Source organism: Podarcis tiliguerta, assembly GCF_965153285.1.
Source record: "Podarcis tiliguerta genome assembly, chromosome: 6".
Lineage (NCBI taxonomy): Eukaryota > Metazoa > Chordata > Lepidosauria > Squamata > Lacertidae > Podarcis > Podarcis tiliguerta.
In genome coordinates, this window is record NC_139539.1 from 61,392,166 (window position 1) to 61,415,234 (window position 23,069).

The 23,069-nt window shown below is 43.4% G+C and overlaps 1 protein-coding gene across 1 annotated transcript in view; it reads right to left on the reverse strand.

Annotated features, from left to right (window-relative positions):
• WLS (Wnt ligand secretion mediator) overlaps window positions 1-9,913 on the reverse strand; it is a 38,558-nt gene extending 28,645 nt beyond the window's left edge. The window contains exon 1 of the mRNA XM_083448319.1: window positions 9,622-9,913. Within this exon, the coding sequence (XP_083304445.1) occupies window positions 9,622-9,727 (106 nt within the window). The 5' untranslated portion in view covers window positions 9,728-9,913. The remainder of the gene's footprint in view (window positions 1-9,621) is intronic.
• Between the last annotated feature and the right edge of the window lie 13,156 nt (window positions 9,914-23,069).

The window sequence follows — 23,069 nt, forward strand, 5'->3', positions numbered from 1 at the left end:
TCATTCTGAGTCCACGGCTCCCTTGACCAACTACATTCTTTCTGCGGCACCCCTGAGAGGCTCAGGAGCCCAGTTATGTCACCCCTTGCCTGCAGAGCTGGCAGCTTCTCACCCTTTTTCAAACACCCTTCCTTGTGGAGTGTTCCCTCAGCCTCCTCTCCTCTCCCCTCTCCTTGGGAGTCCTCTGGGCAGCAGCCGCAGCTTAGCTGCCCCCCTACCCCAAAGAGAGGTGCCTCCTCACACAGCCCCACAGTGGCCTGGGAAGCCCCCCCTGGCCAGCCCCAGAGGCACCATTCACCTGGGGAGTAGCCAGGACTGCTGCAACAAACAGCACTGCAAGCCTTTGGGAGGCAGAGACGCAAGAGGACATCAGAGGACGGAGGGACAGAGGCCAGTGTTGCCCATGGCACTCCTATCATTCAGCGGTTGAAAACCACTGCTATGGGCCACATGTTTAAAACAGTGTTAAAGTTATGGCAGGGTATCTAAAGTCTTGCTGAGTTCATGGGTAAGAAGGAGGGGAGGCAGGAGGAGGGTTTTTTTGAGGAACAGCATTTGTTTAATTGAGAACTGTCTACTTCAAATACAAAGACCGCACAGAGTTTTTTATCTGAAGAGCTGTGTCTGGAATGTCTGGCTCTTCTCAAAGAGTATTGCTTGAATTCAAGCCATTCATGCAGAATGGTGGCTGTAATGTTCCCCTTTAGATGTTGGGGGATTTGTTGGCCAATACAAAAAATAAAAATAAAAGCAAAGTGGGTGGAACAAAAGACCTCGGGGGCAAAAAAAAAAAAAGAGTCTGTTGAAGTTTGGACCAGATGTCCTTTAAAACACAGCACGAAGACAGATAAAATCTGGGTGACAGTCAACTTGTGCATCTAACTCAGAGAGATGCTCTGTTTAAGTTCAACCTAGTTTCTGGCATTTTATATGTTTGGCACTATTAGCTGAACAAAACATAACATTTACTGAAGTATTTGATTTGTTTACAAAATTATTAACTTGGGTAATTTTGTAAATAAATACTTAAGAACAAAAACTTACAAGTGAGAAGCTACAATGTCAGAGAGCACTAAACAATACAGCCTCTGCAGTTCAGTTATATTCCCATCCATTCTGTTCAGCAGTTAACAAACAAGTATTCATCACATGTGCTCCCCACCCAGTCCCCTCCACTTGGGAAGGAATGAGAAGCATAGCTACTACCCCTTTTCCTCAAGCAGGTCCTCTGCCTTTCCTCACTGGAATTATCAATCTGAATTGAATAGTTTGTGTTTCCAGAAGAAAGTGTTCTGATTTCTAGAGGGATAGCAGTGCTAGTGTTAGCAACACTCTTGTGTGTCATCTTAAAGACTAAGAAATGTTACCACGGCACAAGCTTTTCCAGGCTACAATACTCTTCAGATATGGTGATGGGGAAGATAAAGTTGGAAGCCTGGGGTCAGAGGGAAAGTACAGATAGTGACAACTCGATCAGAAGCAGAATGCATGCAAAGTAACCGCAGTGATTGCTTTATCACCCATCAACTTACCATGCTAATTAACATCTGTAGAAGAAAGGGAAGCCACTGTCCCTACTGAGACCTGAGAGAGGAGTTGAACTTCTATCACTGGTTTATGAATATTGCCATTCCTCATATGGGATTTGCATCCACCAACACAATTGCTTAGGGATTGGCCTGATGGACCTACGCAGAATGCAGAAGGGCACTGTATACAGATGATGGCATACATGGAAGATGAGCAAGGGGGAATAAAATGCTGACATTATTAGCTCCTATAATGGTATTGACAAAGAAAATGTGGGGACAAATTTGCCACCTGGATTTTGCACGGTCTCATTATTGTGCTGATGTTCAGCTGGAAAGATGATTTAGGTCAAAGGTTTTCAACCTTTTTGAGTCCACGGCTCCCTTTCCCAACTACATTCTTTCTGCGGCACCCCTGTGGGGCTCAGGAGCCCAGTCGTGTCAACCCTTTCCTGCAGAGCTGGCAGCCTCTCACCCTTTTTTGAACATCCTCCCTTGTGGAGTGTTCCCTCAGATTCATGCAGCTGCTGGGTGACCTTGGGCCAGTCACACTTCTTTGAAGTCTCTCAGCCCCGCTCACCTTACAGAGTGTTTGTTGTGGGGGAGGAAGGGAAAGGAGAATGTTAGCCGCTTTGAGACTCCTTACGGTAGTGATAAAGCGGGATATCAAATCCAAACTCTTCTTCCTCCTCTTCTCCTTGTGCGTCCTCTGGGCAGCCATTGCTGCCACCCCAGATCTCTGAGCTGCCTCCCACCCCAAAAAGGTGCCTCCTCACACAGCCCCACAGGGGCCTGGGACTTATCTGTCCATTCCCAACAGCAAGGGCTGGCAGACTGACTGACTGAGCTTCCTCGCCTGCTTGCTTGAGTACTCCGAGGCCACCTCAGCTCCTGGCAACCAGCACTCCCTGGTCAGCCCTAGAGGCACCATTCACCTGCAGAGCTTGTAGCCAGGGCTGCGCAGAAGCTTTAGGGAGGCAGAGACACGAGAGGGCATCAAAGGAGGGAGGGAAGAGGGGCAGAGGCCAGCGTTGCCCACAGCACCCCTGACCAACATTCAAGGCACCCCAAGGTGCCACAGCACACCAGTTGAAAATCACTGGTTTAGGTTACGGAGCTGTTTGTTAAGCAAGTATAAGCCCACAACCCAAGGCCTGAGAGAGGAAAGTATAATTCTACAAAACTGGTTTTAGATCTATGATACATTGGGGTAGTTTTAATTGAGAGCAATAGCTGGCAACAAGTGGTAGCCTGCCACCTTATCTTCTGGGTCTGTCTTATAGGAGGCTATTCCTGGACATCAATTCACCCTTGTTAGTCTTCGTTAGATGGCTATTGTACTATCAGATGTGCCTGGTGTCAAGTTGTGAGTCTATTTGATGGGTCAGAACAAATGTGGTTTTATTGCAGGGTTTGGCTATTCTACACAACAGGCTGCCCACGTTGTACACTTTCTGGAGAAGGAACCCAGGGCTTTGGTCCTTAAAGTACTTCTTGGTTACTGACCATTTTTGGTCAGTAACACTCTGGTGATGATGGTACCCACAAAGTCATAACAAGTGTTTGCTAGCAGCTCGCCAGAGGCACAGTCTGAATGTTTGTAGACATGTGCAACAAAATTCTTCTTCCCCTTAATAATGGCATTTATCATGTGCTTTCCTGAAATGGAAGTTAGAAGGGATCCAAATTAAACACACACATGCCCTGGCATGCAAAAATGCATTTAGGGTACTGCAGACAGTTGTTCCACTGCACTAACTCTAACACTTTAGCCCCCTCAACCAATCTTTGCTGCAGTGATTCCTGGTCTGCAGTCCACAGCTCTTGAAGGAAGCTTTCCTTGAGAAAGCTGTGCTAAGAACAGCGGCTTCTCAACTGCTTCCCAAATCTATGTTTTTATGAGGTCTGACTGGGAGTGAAGTGTTTGGCATTCCACACCTACTTCCAACAGCATTATGCAGACAGTTTACAATGAGCTATATGTGATTCAGACCCTACTCCACCCCAGTTTCGTCTTTAAATGTGGGCTGTGATAGCAAGGGGAGGGTACAGTTCTTGCGACCAGAAGCCCATAGCCTCCCAAAATGGAAGCTCAGGAAGATTCCTCTGACTAGGCCCCTTGAACCTTTGCTAGAGTCCCACCACATGTCTGCAGCCAATTTCTTGGTTTTACCTCAAGACACCTTTCTGGAAACTTTCAACCATGGGGGGGGGGGGTGTTTGCTCTAATAGTGAAACACAAACTGCTATGGCCTGCGTAAGTACTGTTTAATCTAAATACACCACAGGCTCCCAGATCAACATTTAAAATGTATCTGCAGCTGGAATTTTGCCCTTCTTTTATTTTTTACAGCTCCTTTCTGTGTTTCAGATTATTTACCGATCTTTGTTTCATGCCCCAATGGATCGTTCGGAAAAATCTGAAACGCAGGGTGTCCACACTGATTAAAACTTGAAGCCTAGTGACCTCGTGTGATGTTAACTACTCCCATGCTCCAAGAGCTCTCTGCTTTTCTGTTCAATTACCCCCTTCTGCGCAGAGCTATCGCTACCAAATGAGTGCATACAATGGGCTTCTGCTTCATTACACTAACCAACAGGAGGGCAGGAATAAACAAGCTAATTTATCATCCTCAACTCTCACATCGCTAGCCTACATCACAAATCTGTTTCTGTGGAAAGAATTAAAAAAAACCCCACTGACTTGCAACTCGCTCAGCTCATAGCACTTTACAACCAAGTCAGACTTTTAGCAGACGCTCTTCCCTTTTGGTAGTTTTTGCAGAGTTTGGCTACACTTCTACACATCCTTACATGTGAGACTGTCCCACTGAAATCAGAAGACCTTGCTTCCCAGTAAAGAGGTTTAGGATTGTGCTTATGTATGTTGTGTTTTTCGTGAGTGCGACTTAATCGGTATAAGGTACACTGAACATAAGGGAGAGTGGCCTACTTACTTTTTACTGGATTCAGCAATAGGATTTTTTCTGCAGTCTCTCTCCCCCAATTCTCAACCAGTGCTGCCATAGTTCAGTTATTTCCCCATGTTTGTGCCTTTCCTATAAAAGTATCAAAAGGCAGCAATTTTCTACACCCTTTTCTCCTAGAACATGCTGCCCCCAACCAGAAGCACAAGGCAAGCTTGTTTCTCCAGAGAAATCATTATGACCAAGTTGATTTTGAAAATTTTCCAAAGAAGCACTGTTGACCATGAATGATGTCATAAATTGTTGTTGTTGCTGCTGCTGCAAAGAATTACATTTGTATACTGGCCTTCATCTGTAGAACTCAGGGCCGTTCACAAAATAACAAGAATAAAAACAACAACAAACCAATAATCTCCCCTCCCACAACACATTTAAAAGGGCATTAGATGTCAACCAGCCAAAGGCCTGGTTGAAAAGGAACAGTTTTTGCCTGGCACCTAAAGGTGTACAATGAAGGTGCCAAAGAAATCTCCATGAGGAGAGCATTAAGTAGGATTAGATAGCAAGTTTACTACTATATACTTCTTGAAGCAGCCAATGACTACAGCAGTTTGAATTCTGTAGCATATTTTCACTGTGACCCTCCAAGCCAATTCAACACACACACACACACACACGGGAAACATTTGCTAATTGCAGCATCGCATACCTGGGCCTCGTCCAAGCCCTCCTTTTGTCGATTTTTACTCTGGATAAAAACACATTTCCTGCTCCTTCAGCCAGACTATTAAATCTCTCACAACACAAGTCTAAATAGCAGTGATGACCCAACATTATTCACAGCAGAGGCGAGAGCACAGCTCTGAGGAAAAACAGTGTCTTTCAAGCTGAAACATTTCAATTCTACAGTGTCTAATCCGCAGGTAACTACTGGTACCTCATAAAACAGTTTATTTAGACTAGCCTGTCCCCCCCTAGACATAACTCTGCATCTACCACATACATGCCTGAAGGAATACTAAAGTATCCTTGGTATGTGCACAGAGCCTTTTCATCTCAAGGGAAGCATTCCTAGCTTACAGAAAGAGTTTGAATTTTAGCTTCAGGCAAAACAGAAGCCTTCTTCGCTGGAGGAGAAACCATTTCCCTTCCCAAACACGCCAAGATCCTTAAAGCAGGGGAAAATCTTCATTTTTAAAATGAGATTAGGGTTTCTGACACTATCATAGCACTTTTAGTCTTGTTTTATCTTCTCAACCACTCCCATGATAAGAGGTTAAGCTACAAAAGAGCGACTTTGTGATGGGCTTTTAATCGGGATCTTCTATATACCAAACCCATCAGACTCCCAAATCAGATTCACTAACAGCTTCAGAAGGTGAGGGGGGTTATTGAGAAAGAAACCAGCAGTAACATTTTACTTTGGCCTCTAGTAATAGCTCTGACAATCCTTCCTAGTATCTGGAAAGAACTACAGCGGAGTCTTGTATCACATAAAACTAAGCAAAGACACTATTATAGCTATAAAGCCGTTTACTGTAAGTTATGCCATTACAAGAGATAAAGGCAAGGCAATGCAGTTTTGGTAGGATCTGAAGTATTCCCCCTCAAGTCCTTATTGTCTATTCTTCACCACTCTTAAAAACAAACAGATTTGTGCCAAGTAGTTTCATTTTCCAGTGCATTTTCCCATTCAGCTGCAATTAACAGATATTCACTGAAGAAGGGAGTAGACATGACCTTTCTTGTCTATTTCCTATCTCAAGAATCTATGCTAAGACTGCAGGCTGAATATTTTCAAACAGAAGGGCCCCCATGCAGCATTCATACCCTGAGTACAGCATGTACCTATTCAGCAGAGCAGCCCTAGCCACAGATGTGGCAAGGGATCCCAGTGTTTAAAACTGCATGACGGAATAAAATAAGCAAAACTAATCTTGAATAAAGATAGGCAATCTGATATAGGGTCATCCATGAAGCACAGAACTTGATAAGTGTTGACCGAGGTAAACCTTGTTAACTTCTAGGGACTTTCTTTTAAGGATCAAAGAACAAGCCAGTCCCACCTCAGCCAAGAGTTCACCCTTGGCCATGAGAATCACCGAAATGTAGAATGGGAAGGGATCCTGAGGATCATCCAGTCCAACCCTGAAATACAGGAATATGCAGCTGTTCCATATGGGGAATCGAACCTGCAACCTTGGCATTCTCAACACCATGCTGTAACCAGCTGAGCTATCTAGGATTTTGTCACGAACATGGATCTTCTATGGGAGATTGCCAACACACTATAAACCATTACCAGTTGACTGAAAAAATGATGAATGGAAATTACTATTAGGGGACTGAAGTGCAAGGTTACCACTATGAATTCATTAAGCCACAATCTTAAGTATCCTCACATAGACTGGGATCAGAAATCACACTCCTCATTGAACTAACCATATTTTGTTGGATTTGGAATGTGCAAACTCCCGTCCCTCCTTATATACCCTCTGTAAAACAAAACTTCCAAGTTTGCAAAACCACAGTTTACCATGATGTCCAAACCAGTAACTTGTGGTTTGAAACCTCCCTGAACACAAGCGTCATTCAGTAGTAAAACAACAACAACCCCAAACCTCCAACGTAACAGCGCGCAGAATTTTATCTGGAAATTTAGTATTCAAAAGTATTCCACAGTCTTGTATTTGAATTGGAAGCTATACTTCCGAAGGATGTATTCATGGCTCAAACATACCGAACCAAAAAACCTGAGTTACATAATGGCATACAACAGCAAAATCATGTAGCCGCTATTCTACAATTTGATCTAAAGCAGGCATGGCCAATCTTGGTCCTCCAGCTGTTTTGGGACTACAACTCCCATCATCCCTAGCTAACAGGACCAGTGGTCAGGGATGATGGGAACTGTGGTCCCAAAACAGCTGGAGGGCCAAGTCTGGCCACGATCTAAAGCAATCTGTGGCCCTCCAGATGTTACTTGACTACAACTCCCATCACCCCTGGCTACTGACCATGGTTGTTGGGGCATATGGGTGTTCAACATCTGGAGTCCAGCAACTTCTGGAGGACCACAGGTCTCTTACCCTCATCTAAATGTTCTATCATGGTGCCTTAAAATATTTTCCAGGCTTTCAGAACTTGAAGGTGGAAGGCATTTTAAGCAAGCACTGTGCATTAGGACACACTAAATCAACTTTCAAAAATAAAAATATAACCCCAGCACATGATGTGGTTAAGATGAGGTGGGATAACCAACTGGCATGATCCTCGAAATAAAAACCTCTGTGAAGTTTGTTGCAATATTCCTCAGATTTGCCTGTAACAACCCATTAGTGGTGTCTTGCAGACTCGCATTGGGGAAAGCCTTCATGCTATGAGATGAACCTTAAAACTGAGAATTAAAACAAAGGATTTGGGGTATGCTTGCTCCAGAGCCGGAACAATTAAAGGTTACATCACTGCTTAAGAAACTGCCTGGAGCAAGAGTTTTCAGAGTGCTGAGCACACTCGAAGGAGAGCAAGATTTTAAGTAGTCTCTCTCCCTCCAAGCATTTGCTCCACTAACATTTCCCATAAAGGTCACTCCATATTCATTTTTCTTAAGACATAAGCAGATTTGCCCGGAAAGGGGTTTTTTTCTTCTGCATCTTAAGACAGATACAGAGTGTGCAGGTAACAAGCAATTTGGATTGTGCTTCTTAATTTAAAACAAAAAAGAAAAGAAAAACAAGCAAGCCCTAAACAGAATTATTTATTTGCGAAGCAAAGCAAGGGCACTGGGTTACTAGACTATTCACCATATCATTTCCCTGTACCGTGCGACAGATGTCAGAATAAAGGTGCAAGTTTGGGGGCACCGATAGATAATAAAAAATAGTGAGTACCTGACTGAGCTAGAAGCAAGGATTAGCACCCAGGCTGGGGATCTGAAAAGAAAAAGCCCTCAAATAGGATGCAACATGCTTTCCACTTTTGTTTGCCATTTCATGCCCCCAAGTTGTTTTTAACACAGCTTGTTGAATTAAGCATTTCCTCAGTTCCTACCATTTAGTTATCTGTAAACGTAGGAATTTCGACTTGAGAGAGCAGCAACCCCATGAGTTTCAGACAGTCAAAGGCAACAGAGGGAAGATTTTTGTGGGAATCGCTGGATGAAGCCAATCTTCCTATATCCCAGAAATGGGAGGGTTACGAGGGAGACAGTCGAACTGTGCACCCATGCAGCACAACTTTTACTTCGCCCGGAAGGAGGGCGCGAGGAGGGTGGGAAACAAAAAAAACCTTTTGTCCACCCAATAGGTTTAAAGAAAGGTGCGCCCCCCCCCAGCAAGATTTCAGGTAAGTGGTTAAGTTGCCTCCATCGAGACAGGAGCAAAGAATCGAAGGGAGTGTGTGCAATAATAATAATAACCCTTCACCCTCCGTGTTTGTGTGGGGGGGTGTCACTTCCTCCTTCTCCCGAGGGAGCGTCCTTACCCCCCTTACAGCCTTCAATCCAAACTTAGAGACTGCCTAAGCAAATGTAAGCCTGGCTCGAGAAAGAAAGAAACACAAGAGAAAGGCAGATCCCCGTCAAGGAGGCACAATGCGCAAACATTCCTTTCGTGGGCTCTAGCAGCTCCTCTTCTCATTGCAATTGAAAGAGATTAGCTCTCTCCCTGCAGCCCAGTCGGAGAGGAAGGGGAAGGGAGGGAGATCGTCGGGACGAGGCTGAAGTAATAGGGAATATCAACTTCGCGTTTCACACAATCTCTCCCCCCCCCCCCCGCCGGCTTTCTTGAAGAAACCAAGTCGCCATGCTTAAAAGGTTTCGCCTTTCCACTCGCTTCCTTGGAGCAGATCCTGGAAGCGAGGCCGAAACACACACACCCAAACACACACACACACCCCGAACAAACTTTTTTCTGCCCCGAGCCTGTGCGCGCGCCCCTCCCTCCCTCCTTCCTTCCCTCCCTTCTTTCTCCTTCCTTTGCAGCCACTCGAGTGCAGGGGGCACAAAGAGGCCCGTGGCGCGGTGTTTTCTTAACTACAATAGCCGGGCTAATTAGATCACAGAAGCAAAGTCTCGAAAACAGGGAAGAGAGAAGCCAGAAAGAGAAAGAAAGAGAGAGAAAGGCGAAGGAAAAGAAGGATAAAGTTTGCCCCTGCGACGCACTTACCGATCAGACCTCCCACCAGAAAGGCGATGATTTGGAAAATCAGCAAGATCACGCCAACAATGCACAGCTTCTTAGTGCTCATGTTCTCGATAATTGCCCCTGCCATTTTTTGCAGCTTGCTCCCTTTGCACAAGCTACTGCGGCAAAAGTTAAGGCTGTCAGGGATGGGGAGGGAGAGCGGCGGCCGCCTCGGCACTGATTGCCCGGGCAAGTCCGGATCCGAATCCCGCTCTGCCGGGAGCTGTGATTGTGGCCGGCGCTCGGCTGCATGTGGCTGCTTTAAAGGAGCAGGAAAGCGGATCACATGATACCCACCTCCCTCCGTCGCCGCCTCCTCCTCCCGCCTTCCTCTGCTATTCAGCAGCAATTGGTGTCAAGTCTCGCAGAGCGGTGGGGGGCAAGGCGGAGGAAGGGGGCTTGGCATTAACAAGTGGAAAGAGGACCAGGCGGGTTCCCCCAACTCCAGAGAGGGTTCTCTGGGTCTCTCCCGGGGCCTAGCCCGGCGACAACAAAAAGCCCCCAGAAAGTTCACCAGACTTGGGGATGGATGTTAAGGAAGGATAACACGAAGATGCTATTAAGAGGTGTCCTTTAAAAACGATTTTATCACAGGTTCAGCGGGGGCGGGGAGAAAACTTTGCTCTTTCTGTTTCAGAATTAGCTACCCCTCCGTGTTGTGTGGTTGGTGACTTCTGTCTTACCTCCGAAGCTGGTTGAAAGGCAGAAATACCACAACCCTGTCATATTCTTCTGCCACATAACCACATGGATGTACAATCTAGCAACAATAGTCACTACAGGTGACAGAACAGGAAATGGTAGTGGTGAAAAAGGATATCCACTCTAGACATCACACTAATGTCCAAAAATAATCTGCCATGAACTTGGCTTAATAAGTGATATCATCAAATTTCAAATGCTGCGGTTACATTTCCAAATGCTCACCACCACCACCTGTAAGAAGTTCACTAATTGCAGAGGGGGAAATAGAAAGTTCCAGTGTAAGTTCCTTCTTTTATCTTTAGAAGTGCATTATATACAAACTTAAGAAAGGGCCCTCTTCTGTGGTAGCCTCTAGAAGGAGGTACATCTGATGCTGATGATGTGTTGAAACCATTTTAGTAGGTTAAAACTATTTTACCTGCCATTGTCGAAGGGAAACTCCCCACCGGAGTAGAAAGCATATATGGAACAGATGGAAAGCTCTTCAATCTGAGCAGGCTGAAAGCAAAGAGTAAGGTTACCGTAACTTCCATCATAGACCTTTAGTATGCTGATGACAACGTAGCGTGCACATGCTCAGAGGATCCTCAGAGGATCCAAACCATCCTAAATATCTTTGCAGAAGCTTACAAAAAGCTTGGCCTATCACTCAACATCCAAAAAAACAATGTGCTGCACCAAAACGTACAAAATAACCCCTCTGCAGCGCCACAAATCCAACTTAATGGCGTCATGTTGGAAAATGTCAATCACTTCTCCTACCTAGGACAGTTATCTTTCCACAAGGGCCAACATTGATGCCAAAATCCAGCATCACCTGAGCTCTGCAAGAGCCGCTTTCTCCAAAATGCTTGTTTACAAAGCTATTGTACCACCAGCCTTATTATATGCTTGTGAAACACGGACCACTTATAAACGCCATTTCCAACTCCTCGAAAGATTCCATCAACGGTGTCTCCGAAAATTTTTACACATCACTTGGGAAGACAGGTGAACTATTATCAGTGTACTGGATGAAGCAATAATCACCAGCGTTGAAGCAATGATTCTTCAACATCAGCTTTGTCAGACTGGTCATGTTGTGCAGATGCCTAATGATTGTCTTCCAAAGCAACTACTCTATTCCGAACTTACAAATGGAAAGCGTAATGCTGGTGGTCAACAAAAGAGGTTTAAAGACTGTCTCAAGGCAAATCTTAAAAAATGTAGTATAAACACTGACAACTGGAAACACTGACCTGTGATCACTCCAGTTGGAGAACAGCCTTTACCAAAGGTGTCATGGGCATTGAAGACACTCGAACTCAGAGAGAAACGTGAGGGAGAAACGTGCTAAGAGGAAGGCATACTTGGCAAATCCACACTGTGATCAACTCCCACCCGGAAACCAGTGTCCCTACTGTGGAAGGACGTGGATCCAGAATTGGTCTCCACAGTCACTTACAGACTCATTGTTAAAACTGGGTTTATGGAAGACAATCTTATTTGGCTACGAGGGATTGCCAAAGAAGAAGAAAAACCTGCCATTATTCTAGATGTTGGTAGTTTTAGAGGGTTGAATAGTTAAATTTATTGTTGATTATGTTTTATAATTTTACTTTTTTTGTACACCACCCTGTGATCCATGTATGGATGTAGGGTGGTGTATACGTTTTTAAAATGTCAAACACACTATTCACTGCTACTACTCACTGCTGTGTGTAGTAGATTAGAAGAATCACAATTCCTACAGAAAAGAAACTGAGGCAGCAAATGATTGGCCAAAGCTCCCCTACCAGATTTCAGAGCTGGTATCCCTAGTCTAAGATTCCATCTGCTACATCAGACTGGCTTTATGCTAAGGAGATGACATTATTTGCCTTGGGAATTTTTTGGTTTCTTGTTAAATAGAATGTTTTTAAGGCAGAGGATGGGCAATGCAAAATAATTTTACTATTCTATCTAGCTCAATGCCAGGCACAATTATCTAGGATTGAGCACAGTGGAGCTTATTTTGAGTATACATGCACAGGATTGTACATTAAAAAAAATATTGTTAGAAAAACAATGCTGTTAAAACGGATTACTGAATACAGGGAGAATTGCAAGCACTCGAGAATAATATTACATCTTTCACAGAAGTTTCAGTCCTAGACAAATATTAAAGAGGATTTCTTCTTTTTCCTGCTGTGGAGTTTCCATTTGGGCAGCAATGGAGAAAAGCAGTCACTTCAGGAGGAAGGATATCTGAGACACAACCCTCTGTCAAAACATCACTGAATAAAAAAGGTGGATTAAATCAGCAGCAAGTCTTCCACTCCCACCTTTCTATGTGCCCTATTCTTTCCCACTCAAATTGGTTCATGTCCTTCTAAATTCAGTGGCACTTACTCCCAGGGAAATGTACACAAGACTGCAGCCTTACACTTTGCCTGTTTTTTTCAGGTGTACGTCTAACATTTTTCAGTAAGAGTGATCCCCAAGTATGTGTGGATAGGACTGCAGCTTAAAATTTGTAAAAGATTTCCAAACAGAAGAAGAAAATTTCCACTCTTGTGGACCTTTCTAAAAACTGCTCAAAATGAAGGCAAAAATTAATCAATATTTCCATTTTACACATTTCCCAATTATTTTAAAAAGGGCAAAAGTATGGGGCAATGTTGCTCAGACGATTTTATTTGGTCATGCAGTTATATGATTCATATGATCACAGCGTGGTTCACAATACTATAGCAAAACAACAAAAATATGAGGTGTTATGGGGAGGGGTGGGAGACATGTTGTGCTCCTTCTGGAGTAGTTTGTCTGCCTTTGGTCCCCACCCAGCACTCCGCTCTCACCTGTGGCTCCTAGAAGCTGTCAGCATGCATCAGCAGCAACACCCCGGGAATGGTTTCCATTGGCCTGCTAAATCACATGAGGGTAGCTGATGGGTCTCAAACCTTCAGTGAGTTAGGGACTTCCCCTGCAGGCAAAGACAGGCTCTGGTAGATTGAGCAGATGAAACCAATAGTGGATCCAAGAGTCAAGAAGGCGGTTTCTGCCCATGCTGTAGAGGGAGGTGAGGGGCAGATGGGGCTTGTCAACCCTGAAAGCTAGCCCATCTAGGACCTCCACTGCCTTGCAAGATATCTTCAGGAGAATAAAGGGCTAAGAAAAACCCCATCACATATTCAGAGTGAAGTCTCTTAAGAGAGTTGGAGGGCATGTTGTACGCCTCCTTCTGGCAACTTCTGCAGCCAAGCTGCTGCCAAATGTATTACTCTGCTTTTCTTTGGTCCCGCATCAGCAAGACTAAGAGGAGGTCTTGTCCTCTGGGCAGCCCAGGACCTCCATACACACTGTCCTTGCTTACTTCAGGGAGGTCACTTCAGTGCTGCTAATGCAGCAGTTTGACTTCACCTCGGAGGAACACTCCATTGTCTCTCGAGACAGACAGATGCCCACAACAATCCATAAAACCATTAGCCATTGAACATTAGATAAAATCAGGAGTTTAGAAGTACTTATGCCAATACAGCAGATAACAAGAACAATGCAGATAACTTGACTTCAATATAGCCCAAAGGCCTAAGTGATGCAACATCAGCCATGAAAACAGTTCGCATGCATATAGCACCAACACAGTACAAAACCAGTATCTTGACTGATAAACCCTGTGCTATTAAGTTACTAGCTAAAGCTCACCTCTTCATAGATCTCAGACTTTTAATAGGATTGCGCTAGCAGAACACTTTGGAAACTAAGCTATACACCTAACATTTTATTGACTTTTTCTGGTTCATTTGAAGGATTCTATTCTGCATTGACACCTTTTGTACCTATCCAAGAAGTGAAAGGATATTGATGTACTTGATACTCCAATCTTCACTGTATGTTTACTGTTTGTGTTGCTTATTTTGTTTTTGTCATCATTTTTCCAGCCCCTGTTTGTACTGGATTTGAAATTATTTTTATAACAAATTTTTATTGTTAATTGCTTCCAGATGTTTCATGGGAAGGGATTAATAGATGAAATGAAATACTGTGCATAAAATGATATCTGATACCTCAATAAAAATAGTCATTTTAAATAAATACTGTATTGTTTCCCCAAACCCTTATATTATAGTTGCCAACTAGAAACTAGAGAATGGGGGGGGGGCTGGGGGCTGGTCTGCTTTGGCGCCTTTAACAGCAGCAGGGAAATAAACTCTGTCACTTACTAATGTTTGGGCGTTTAGATACACTGAAACACTAAGGACAACTTATCTCATACAGGTGAAAACTTGCACTCTTTTGTCTTTAGAATTCACTATCTCATGTTGAGTGATTGTTTGCTGCTTCACACTGGTTACATTCCAGAGTCTCAGGATAAAACACCTAAGTATTCATGAGCTTCAGGTGCCCAAACGTTTCCACTTCTCTCCTCCCTCTACAGGAGTGGCAAAACAAACCAGAAGCTGCATTTTCCCCTGGCTTCCCATTACCTCCAAACTAGGAACAAAAGTGGATGGCTTCCAAACGACAATTTGAAACCCTTGCTTCATGCATTGGCTTGTCTAGAAGCCATGAACTATAGTTCCCCAGTTCAGATATAGTGGGAAGCTATAGTTAACTGTGATCTCCCGACTTGTTTTGCTATTTGTGCAAAGGAAGCATCTATATGTGGTGGGTACCTGAAGTTTGTGCACATCTGGGCTTATTACATCATGGCCAATGTGTGTCAAAGACATGGCACCACCATTGTGCCTCATTTCTAAGATTTCTAAAAGCCTAGCAAAGCAATTATTGCTTTGTAATTATGTTTATAAGAAGAATTTATGCTTTTGAATTATGGTGCTGAAAGAGACTCTTGAGAGTCCCATGGACTGCAAGAAGATCAAACCTATCCATTCTGAAGGAAATCAGCCCTGAGTGCTCACTGGAAGGACAGATCCTGAAGCTGAGACTCCAATACTTTGGCCACCTCATGAGAAGAGAAGACTCCCTGGAAAAGACCTTGATGTTGGGAAAGATGGAGGGCACAAGGAGAAGGGGACGACAGAGGACGAGATGGTTGGACAGTGTTCTCAAAGCTACGAACATGAGTTTGACCAAACTGCGGGAGGCAGTGGAAGACAGGAGTGCCTGGCATGCTCTGGTCCATGGGGTCACGAAGAGTCGGACACGACTAAACGACTAAACAACAACAACAAATTATGTTTATGCATCATACCTATGGCTTCCTTAGTAGTTTCACCATCGCTTTTGGAAACACCTGAACTTTATTTCAACCATCAGGAAATGCGAGATTCTTTGCAATGCTTGGCAGCGTTGAAGCTCAAATAGGACTGCTGTTTCCATACCACTTTAGCAAGGCTATCGTTCCTGCTTTAAGGTTTTCGGCAGTATTTATCTAAAGCAAGGTCTAGAATAGAGTGGCCCAGTGGATAATGAACAACAACAACAACAACAACAGATCTGAGATGCCCCAAAGATAAATAAGGTGAAGCTCAAAGAGGACTGATGGTGCTCATTCATATCCCCCACACTTGACACATTAAAAGCTCTAAGACGCAAGAAGGAATGCAGTCACTGTGTGCTCTTCGCCCACTTTTCTTGACCATCTGCTCTGGGACTACATCAGAGTCTTGCTTCTCCACAGCGGAGAGAAAGAGAGAGATGAAAGGGACCAGCGACATGGAAGTCACGAGTCACGATAGCTGCATCCTCTCTTAGTGCCTCTTTCCCCCTCTCCGAAAAAAAAAAGGATGGGCACCAATTCTAAGGAAGGACATGAGTAAGGACCTTCCATGAATACTTGGTAAGCCACTCCACACAGTGCAAAATATTTAGGTTCCACCTCTGCTTTTGAAATTCTCACGTTTTGTCCCTCAGCTCCTACACAAGCTATGATGAAAGCAAATGCCAAAATCCAACAAGTATGATAAATGTCCTTTTCTCCTAGAAATCACAGTACTAAAATTCTCTTTTAAACAGACAAAACTTACTATAGCTAATAGTGAAGCTCACCTTGCAGCCCCAAATAAACCCATAAGGTATATTTCAACATAAGAAAGGGGTAGGCAAGCATTTCCCAACCCGGTGTCCTGTGGGGTTGTCTTCATTGAGGTCAAATCATTTCATTTTAATTTTACAAGGGGAGGAATTGCATCTCAACAGTGAATTAAACGGTAACGCTTTGGTTTTAAGTTGCTTTGGTTAAAAACAACAACTGGAAGCAGAACTTAAATCCCTCCATTACACAGGCTGAATAAAACATGCATGGCAAAAATTAATTGCAATTTTTTTCCTTTAAATTATCTGTCATTTTCTGGTACAGTAAAGGGGGACAGGGAGAAAGGGCTGAAATGGGCTTTCAAACTCCACTGCCTCTTTTGAATTGATTTTTTTTCCATAATAATACAGCTTTAAGAGAACTCACATTAGCAAGTGTTACAGGATTTCACAGTGTGGGGATGCAGTTGTTTGGGAAGGTGCAGGCAGTTTAAATGCATTTCTCTGCTGGCAGAAATAATAAATGCCCTGTGAAGAAAAAGAGGTGGTCTTGATGGATAATGATGTGAACACCCCCTGCTGCTAAGAATATTAACACTCCATTCCAAGCCTTTGTGCATTTCATTCCATCAGAGCTGCCAATATGAATTTTGCTCTTTACCTCTCTTAGCAGATTCCTCCAACACACCAACCGTTATCTCGTTCTTGCCTCAATTAAGCCACAGACAGTTATCTCTCACCCAAGCTCCAAATGCAGAGACATGCTGGATTATTTTGTGCCTCTGCTTCAGCTGAGCCTGACCGAATGGAAATGTAATGCAGACTGAACTGACAGAAACCGATGCTAAAAGGAAAAAAGCATTATAGGGCATGCATATATACACACACACACACACACACACATACATATATATATACTTTCCCAAAGTGACAAGAAGTTTTTAAGGGGCGGGGGACTCAATTTGCCTCCAGTTGCCCCAATATATAGGATATGAGTTAGACTTGTTTCTTCACGAGTCTGATAAAAAATGAAGGGACTCGCTTCTAAATTCATGGGCTTAGGTTTGCTCTGTAAAGCAGGCCAGTCATATAGGAGGCATGGATAATTGTTACAGAAATTACGGGGGGGGGGGGGGACATCTTTAAAGTTGTTAAATGTTACAAATATTATGCATAAATGTATCCTTTCGACTTGACAGCTCAGGGAAGTTACCTAGCTTTAACAATCGTATAAAATCAACTCCTTTGCCAATTTCCTCTATGTCAACACCACAGGCCCCACAAATAACCCAGAGATGCATTTTAAATAAAAGGACACATTCTACTCATGTAAAAACACGCTGTTTCCCAGAACGTCCGCAGGCCGGATTTAGGAGGTGATTGGGCTGGATCCGGCCCCCGGGCCTTAGTTTGCCTACCCATGGTGTAGACGCTCCTTCAGGTATACTGGACCGAGGATATTTCAAGAAAAACAAACACAATGTTTTTACCATTCTCCTCTGCTGACAAAAGCCAATGTGAACAACTATGGAATTTCTGGGCCACAATGCTGCAGGTAACTGCTTTATATCAGTGCAAAGCAGGGTAGCAATGATGGTAGTAATTTAGGGAGCTACATGGTTCTCACTGTGTTCCAATAGGATTCCATTGCATACTGGAAACTCACTTCCCCAAAAGATCATACATTTGTGACAAGGAAAATGATGGGGGGAATGCACTGGAAAGGGTGTGAGTAGCTGCCCACCAATCAGTAAAAATCAATACAAATCTTAGGTTCTGCCCCTCAGCAAAAGCCTGCCCCCCCCAAACAAAAATCCTGGGTACGCCCATGACACCATCTAACCTCCCTGCAAATAAATCAGAATGACTACTCAATTAAAAAGGTCATGTAGAAGCTCACACAGATTTCTGAATCTGTGGAACAATACTAGTAAATATGTCTTCCCCTCCCAAAATACTGGAGCTCAGGGCCATTATTTGAAGCTGGTTGGATGGAGCAATTCAGAACCAAAGAAAGTAGTTCTATCATTCAGTGCTTGAAATTTGTTCTCATTCAGTGTGGTGATGGCCACCAATTTGTAAGACATTAAAAAGAAATTAGATACACTCACAGAGGATAAGTTATCAACAGCTACTGGTCATAATAAGGGACGCGGGTGGTGCTGTGGGTAAAAGCCTCAGCGCCTAGGGCTTGCCGATCGAAAGGTCGGCGGTTCGAATCCCCGCGGTGGGGTGCGCTCCCGTTGTTCGGTCCCAGCGCCTGCCAACCTAGCAGTTCGAAAGCACCCCTGGGTGCAAGTAGATAAATAGGGACCGCTTACTAGCGGGAAGGTAAACGGCGTTTCCATGTGCGGCTCTGGCTCGCCAGAGCAGCGATGTCACGCTGGCCACGTGACCCGGAAGTGTCTCCGGACAGCGCTGGCCCCCGGCCTCTTGAGTGAGATGGGCGCACAACCCTAGAGTCTGTCAAGACTGGCCCGTACGGGCAGGGGTACCTTTACCTTTACCTTTACCTACTGGTCATAATGGCTACCTATTGCCTCAAGTATCAAAGGCAGCAGGTTTCTGAATCCTGGGGAGCATGATCAAGGGATTGTTGTTGTGTTCACGTCATGCCTGTGGCCCTACTATAGGTATTGGGTTGGCCACAATGGGCACAGGATGCTGGACTAGATGAACTTTTGGTCTGATCCAGCAGTGGTCCCTCTTACCATAGAATCCTAGAGTTGTGGCGTTGGAACGGTCATCTAGTCACTTAGTCCAGCCGCCTGCAATGCAGGAATCTCAACATGCGGTCTCCCATCCAGTTTGAAACCGGACCGGACCCTGCTTAGCTTTGCAAATGTGCTAGCAGTTTTATGTGCACTGAAGACATAGAGATTAGCAAATCAATATCCTTTGGTAGTACAAGCAGAGACAGCCTCTGTGTAGCCCCCCCCCCCAAGATATTGTTTGATAGAGTTAACACTATGGGATGCAATCCTTCCCCTACACATACATAGTATCTCTCTCTTCTCTCCCTGTCTCCTCCTAGGTGACAGTACAGTTGCAACTGTACACAATCTATTTGTGTAGGCTGCACATGGGCTCAGGCTGATTGATGGAAGCAAAGGTGGCAGTGCTTTTCCTTGCTAAGCCATGGTCTGCTTTGCAGAAGTGGGGCTGTCAGGGCTGCATGGTGGCAGGGACAGAACTTAGTCATCTTGTTGAAATTTCTCTTGCCGCTGATGAGACATTTATGAAACTAAGATTTCTTATTCAACAGACTTCAACTCTCTCTTGCCAGGCCCTTGGAGCACCCACAAAATCTGCTATATTTATACTGAGCAGAAGATCAGGTTCCATGCTTGTAATCAGCAGTTGGAAAGAGCAACAAATTAAGTTACATTTTGCCAAATAATGGAGACAATCTAGTGGATGACGCCAGAAACCATTGTTTTGCTTATTGGGAGGGGTTTCATTACACACAGAAGGAAATGACTGTTTAATAATTGCCTTGAGTGCCTTCAGTCCAAAATGCTTTAAACAGCAGAGCCAAATCATAAATCTTAATGTCTTGGCAAAGTCAAGCCCACCAAAAATATTAGTCTCCCAACAGTTCTCATAACAAAATCCTCTGCTCCTCCTTATGTTGCGTGTGTGCAAGGGTAGGTTGGTGGGATTGTGCAAGACACTGCTTAATTTGAAAAACAAAAATTATTAGCAGTGGGCTGTGGAAGGGGCCAAAATGTACCTCACTGTCCTTAGGACACATAAGTCTACTCATGTCTTGCTTCATGTGATAGTGAAGCACGAAACAGTTGTCAGATTCTGAACTCACAAAGGATGAAACATATTGTCTGCATGGCCACAATCAAATAAGCAGGGATAACTGTGCCATATTGGGTGGAGTTCAGAAAGCTTTGTGACTCATGAGTAGCCTTCGGTCAGACTGTTTCCCCCCCCCCCTTCCTAACAAGGACAAATTACTGCCAGCATTATTAAATTGGCAACTGCGTGTGAGATCTTGGTTTATTAGTTTTAAAAAAACTTAACTTCTAAAGTTTTTCTATTAAAAGATCTTTCAAACATGTTCTCAAAATTTACTAACCTGCTTGCTCATTCATCCTTATGTTAGTCATTTCTAGTACACAAATAACTTAGAGAGAAAAAATAAACAAAAAAGGGCCAACTCTTCTTTGCCTGCTAATTTTACTGGCTATTTACAAACCTCATTTGTAATTAAGAATTAAGAATTACGGTACTTTGCTGGAATAGAGACCTATGGATCAGGTTGCAAGTTAGAAACTGGTATTCCCCTTAAGCCCTGTTCTCATCTGATGTCCATGAGGAAACTGCTGATGATATCAAAACAATAGTCTGTCGTTGTTGTTTTTACTCTCATTTAATCCTGATTTACTCGGGGGTGGGGGGGGAAAGTCATTAAAAACCACCTGTTGTCAACATGGTTGTGATATCTGAACTACCTATTCTGCAATATTAACCACTGTCTGGAAGCATCTGAGGAAGTGCAACAAAATTCTTAGCTGCTGTCCTACATGAATACGGCATATGATCACAAAATAAATTTTGGGTTACAGTCATGTAGAATGCATACGGCCATGAAATAAGCTAATGCTTAAAGGAAAAACATGCAGTCCCAACAGAGTTCAAAGATAACAGTAAAATGTTGGGTTTATGGAGTTTGGTTTTGGGGAAATAACATGAGTGTAATACTAGTAATTTATGCGTACTTGATCTCTGTGGTTTTAAATATATATATACTTGTTTTAAAGGCATGATTATTGGGGACTGGTCCTCAATTAAATAACAAAAATATATTTTACAAAACAAAATTGGAGGCTCACAGGGAAAGACAGGCAGGGCATGTTTAAATAAAGATCTTGGGTAGATCCTACCCAGGCCTGAACAAAAGCTTTATATTTTCACTCTCAAGACAGCAACTCTTTGCTAATTATTATCATTTAAATGGATGGAATATGATGCATGAGAACACACAGATCACTGCTGCAAGCATGAGAAGATAACTTTTAGGAAATGAATGAGGTAGCAGTTTCATCTTATGGACTGTTATTTGTCTTTTAGCCATTCTGAGAACCCCTATTCAGCATTGCAACCACGTTAAGTTACCAGATGAGGCCAATTCATTGACTGGAATGTAACAGCACCAAGTAACAAGGATTGATACTGACAGGGCTGCTTTCATGCTGCAACTTCCCCGGACACCAGCTGTGCAGCAGAAAGAAAGAAATCTCCAGAATCCACAACATCCCCTCTCCAATTAATCCACAGTTTTCATGCTGTGCAGGAATGAATAGTGCTAGGTATTGATAGCTGCATGCAGGAGGTTTCCTGATTTTCTTGGAGTTTCCTGAGGGGGAAGCTATACGGAGAGCAAATAGCCAACCTGTTAAAATGATGCCCTGAACCTCATTTTAAGCAAAAATGTCGACTGTGCACTGTTTACATACCAGCAGACTTGTGTGTATGGGAGAACAGACACAATCTTCGACATTTTGCTTTGGGATACACCTCACAGGATGGGTCACGGGGGTGCCTTTTCTCTTTTAGACTGAAGATGCACAATTGCTAAAGGCTCTGGAAGGTTGGAGAGAACAGCTTGGATGGTTTGAGGTATTTAACAGAGCCTGGGTCATATGGGAAGGACAAGTTGTACTGGAATACCATCCCTAGAAACGCAGTCTGTGCTTGGAACTCCCACTGTCCATGCCCACAAGTTCCTCAATCCACTTTGCTTGTCTTCCTGCATAGTGTCATCTGTGCCTGGAAACTCTTTCAAACAAAACTCATGCTACTACAATCAATCCCCCTTCAAACTCTGTCTCATAAATCAGTTCTGAAATAAAACTCTTCTCACTCTAGCCCACAAACTTGTTGCATTGCTTTTGCATATCGCTGAATTTAATTATATCTTGGATGGTTTAAATAGCTGCTTTTAACTATTTTTACAGGTTGTTTATTTTATTGTTTCATTCTCTTTGTAAACCACTTTGAGGTTCTTTTTACAATCAAGCGGCATATAAGTTTTACAAAATAAATTGTTAGGAAATCATTAACTCTTGCTTGTAAACTTCTCGAAACAGGAAGTCACACTAATTTTATTTGTTAAAGATTGCACATTGATGGCAGAATGCTTATGACAAAACATTCACGCCGAAGTCTGAATAACTCTGTTACCTCAACATTCGAAACAGGCTTCAGTAAGCCTCAATAAAATTAAAGTCTATGTCCTCGTTACAAAACCTTCCATTTATCCAAATCCATAGTGTGTCTCTGTAGTGTTCTCAATTAAGTCCACAATCCTATGCAATCCCAATGAGTTCCATGGAACTTACTCCCAGGTAAGTATATGATATCTTAAGAGAGCCATAAGGATGATTCTCCTATTCTGGCAAGCTATCAGGACCAGTGGCTGACTTGGCTTTTATTTCTACCTGTAGGTTAGTCTTAGTTCCTTCTGTTTAATTCAGTTTTAATGGGTTTTAGCCATTTCTTCTTAATACTGATATTATCAGTGTGGATTAAAAGAAAGAAAAAAAGCACTTGGATGAGTCATATTGCAGGGGGGAAATGTTGAAGCCTGTCAATATCTCCATTAACAAGATTCCCATTGTTACAAAATGGAGTATTTGACAGTTACCAGACATTTGGAGGTACAGCCGAACAAGACTATTTTGCTAACCTAAAACTGCTGGCTAAGGGCAAAGGTTAAAACTGTATACATGGTTTCATTCTATCTCAGTACA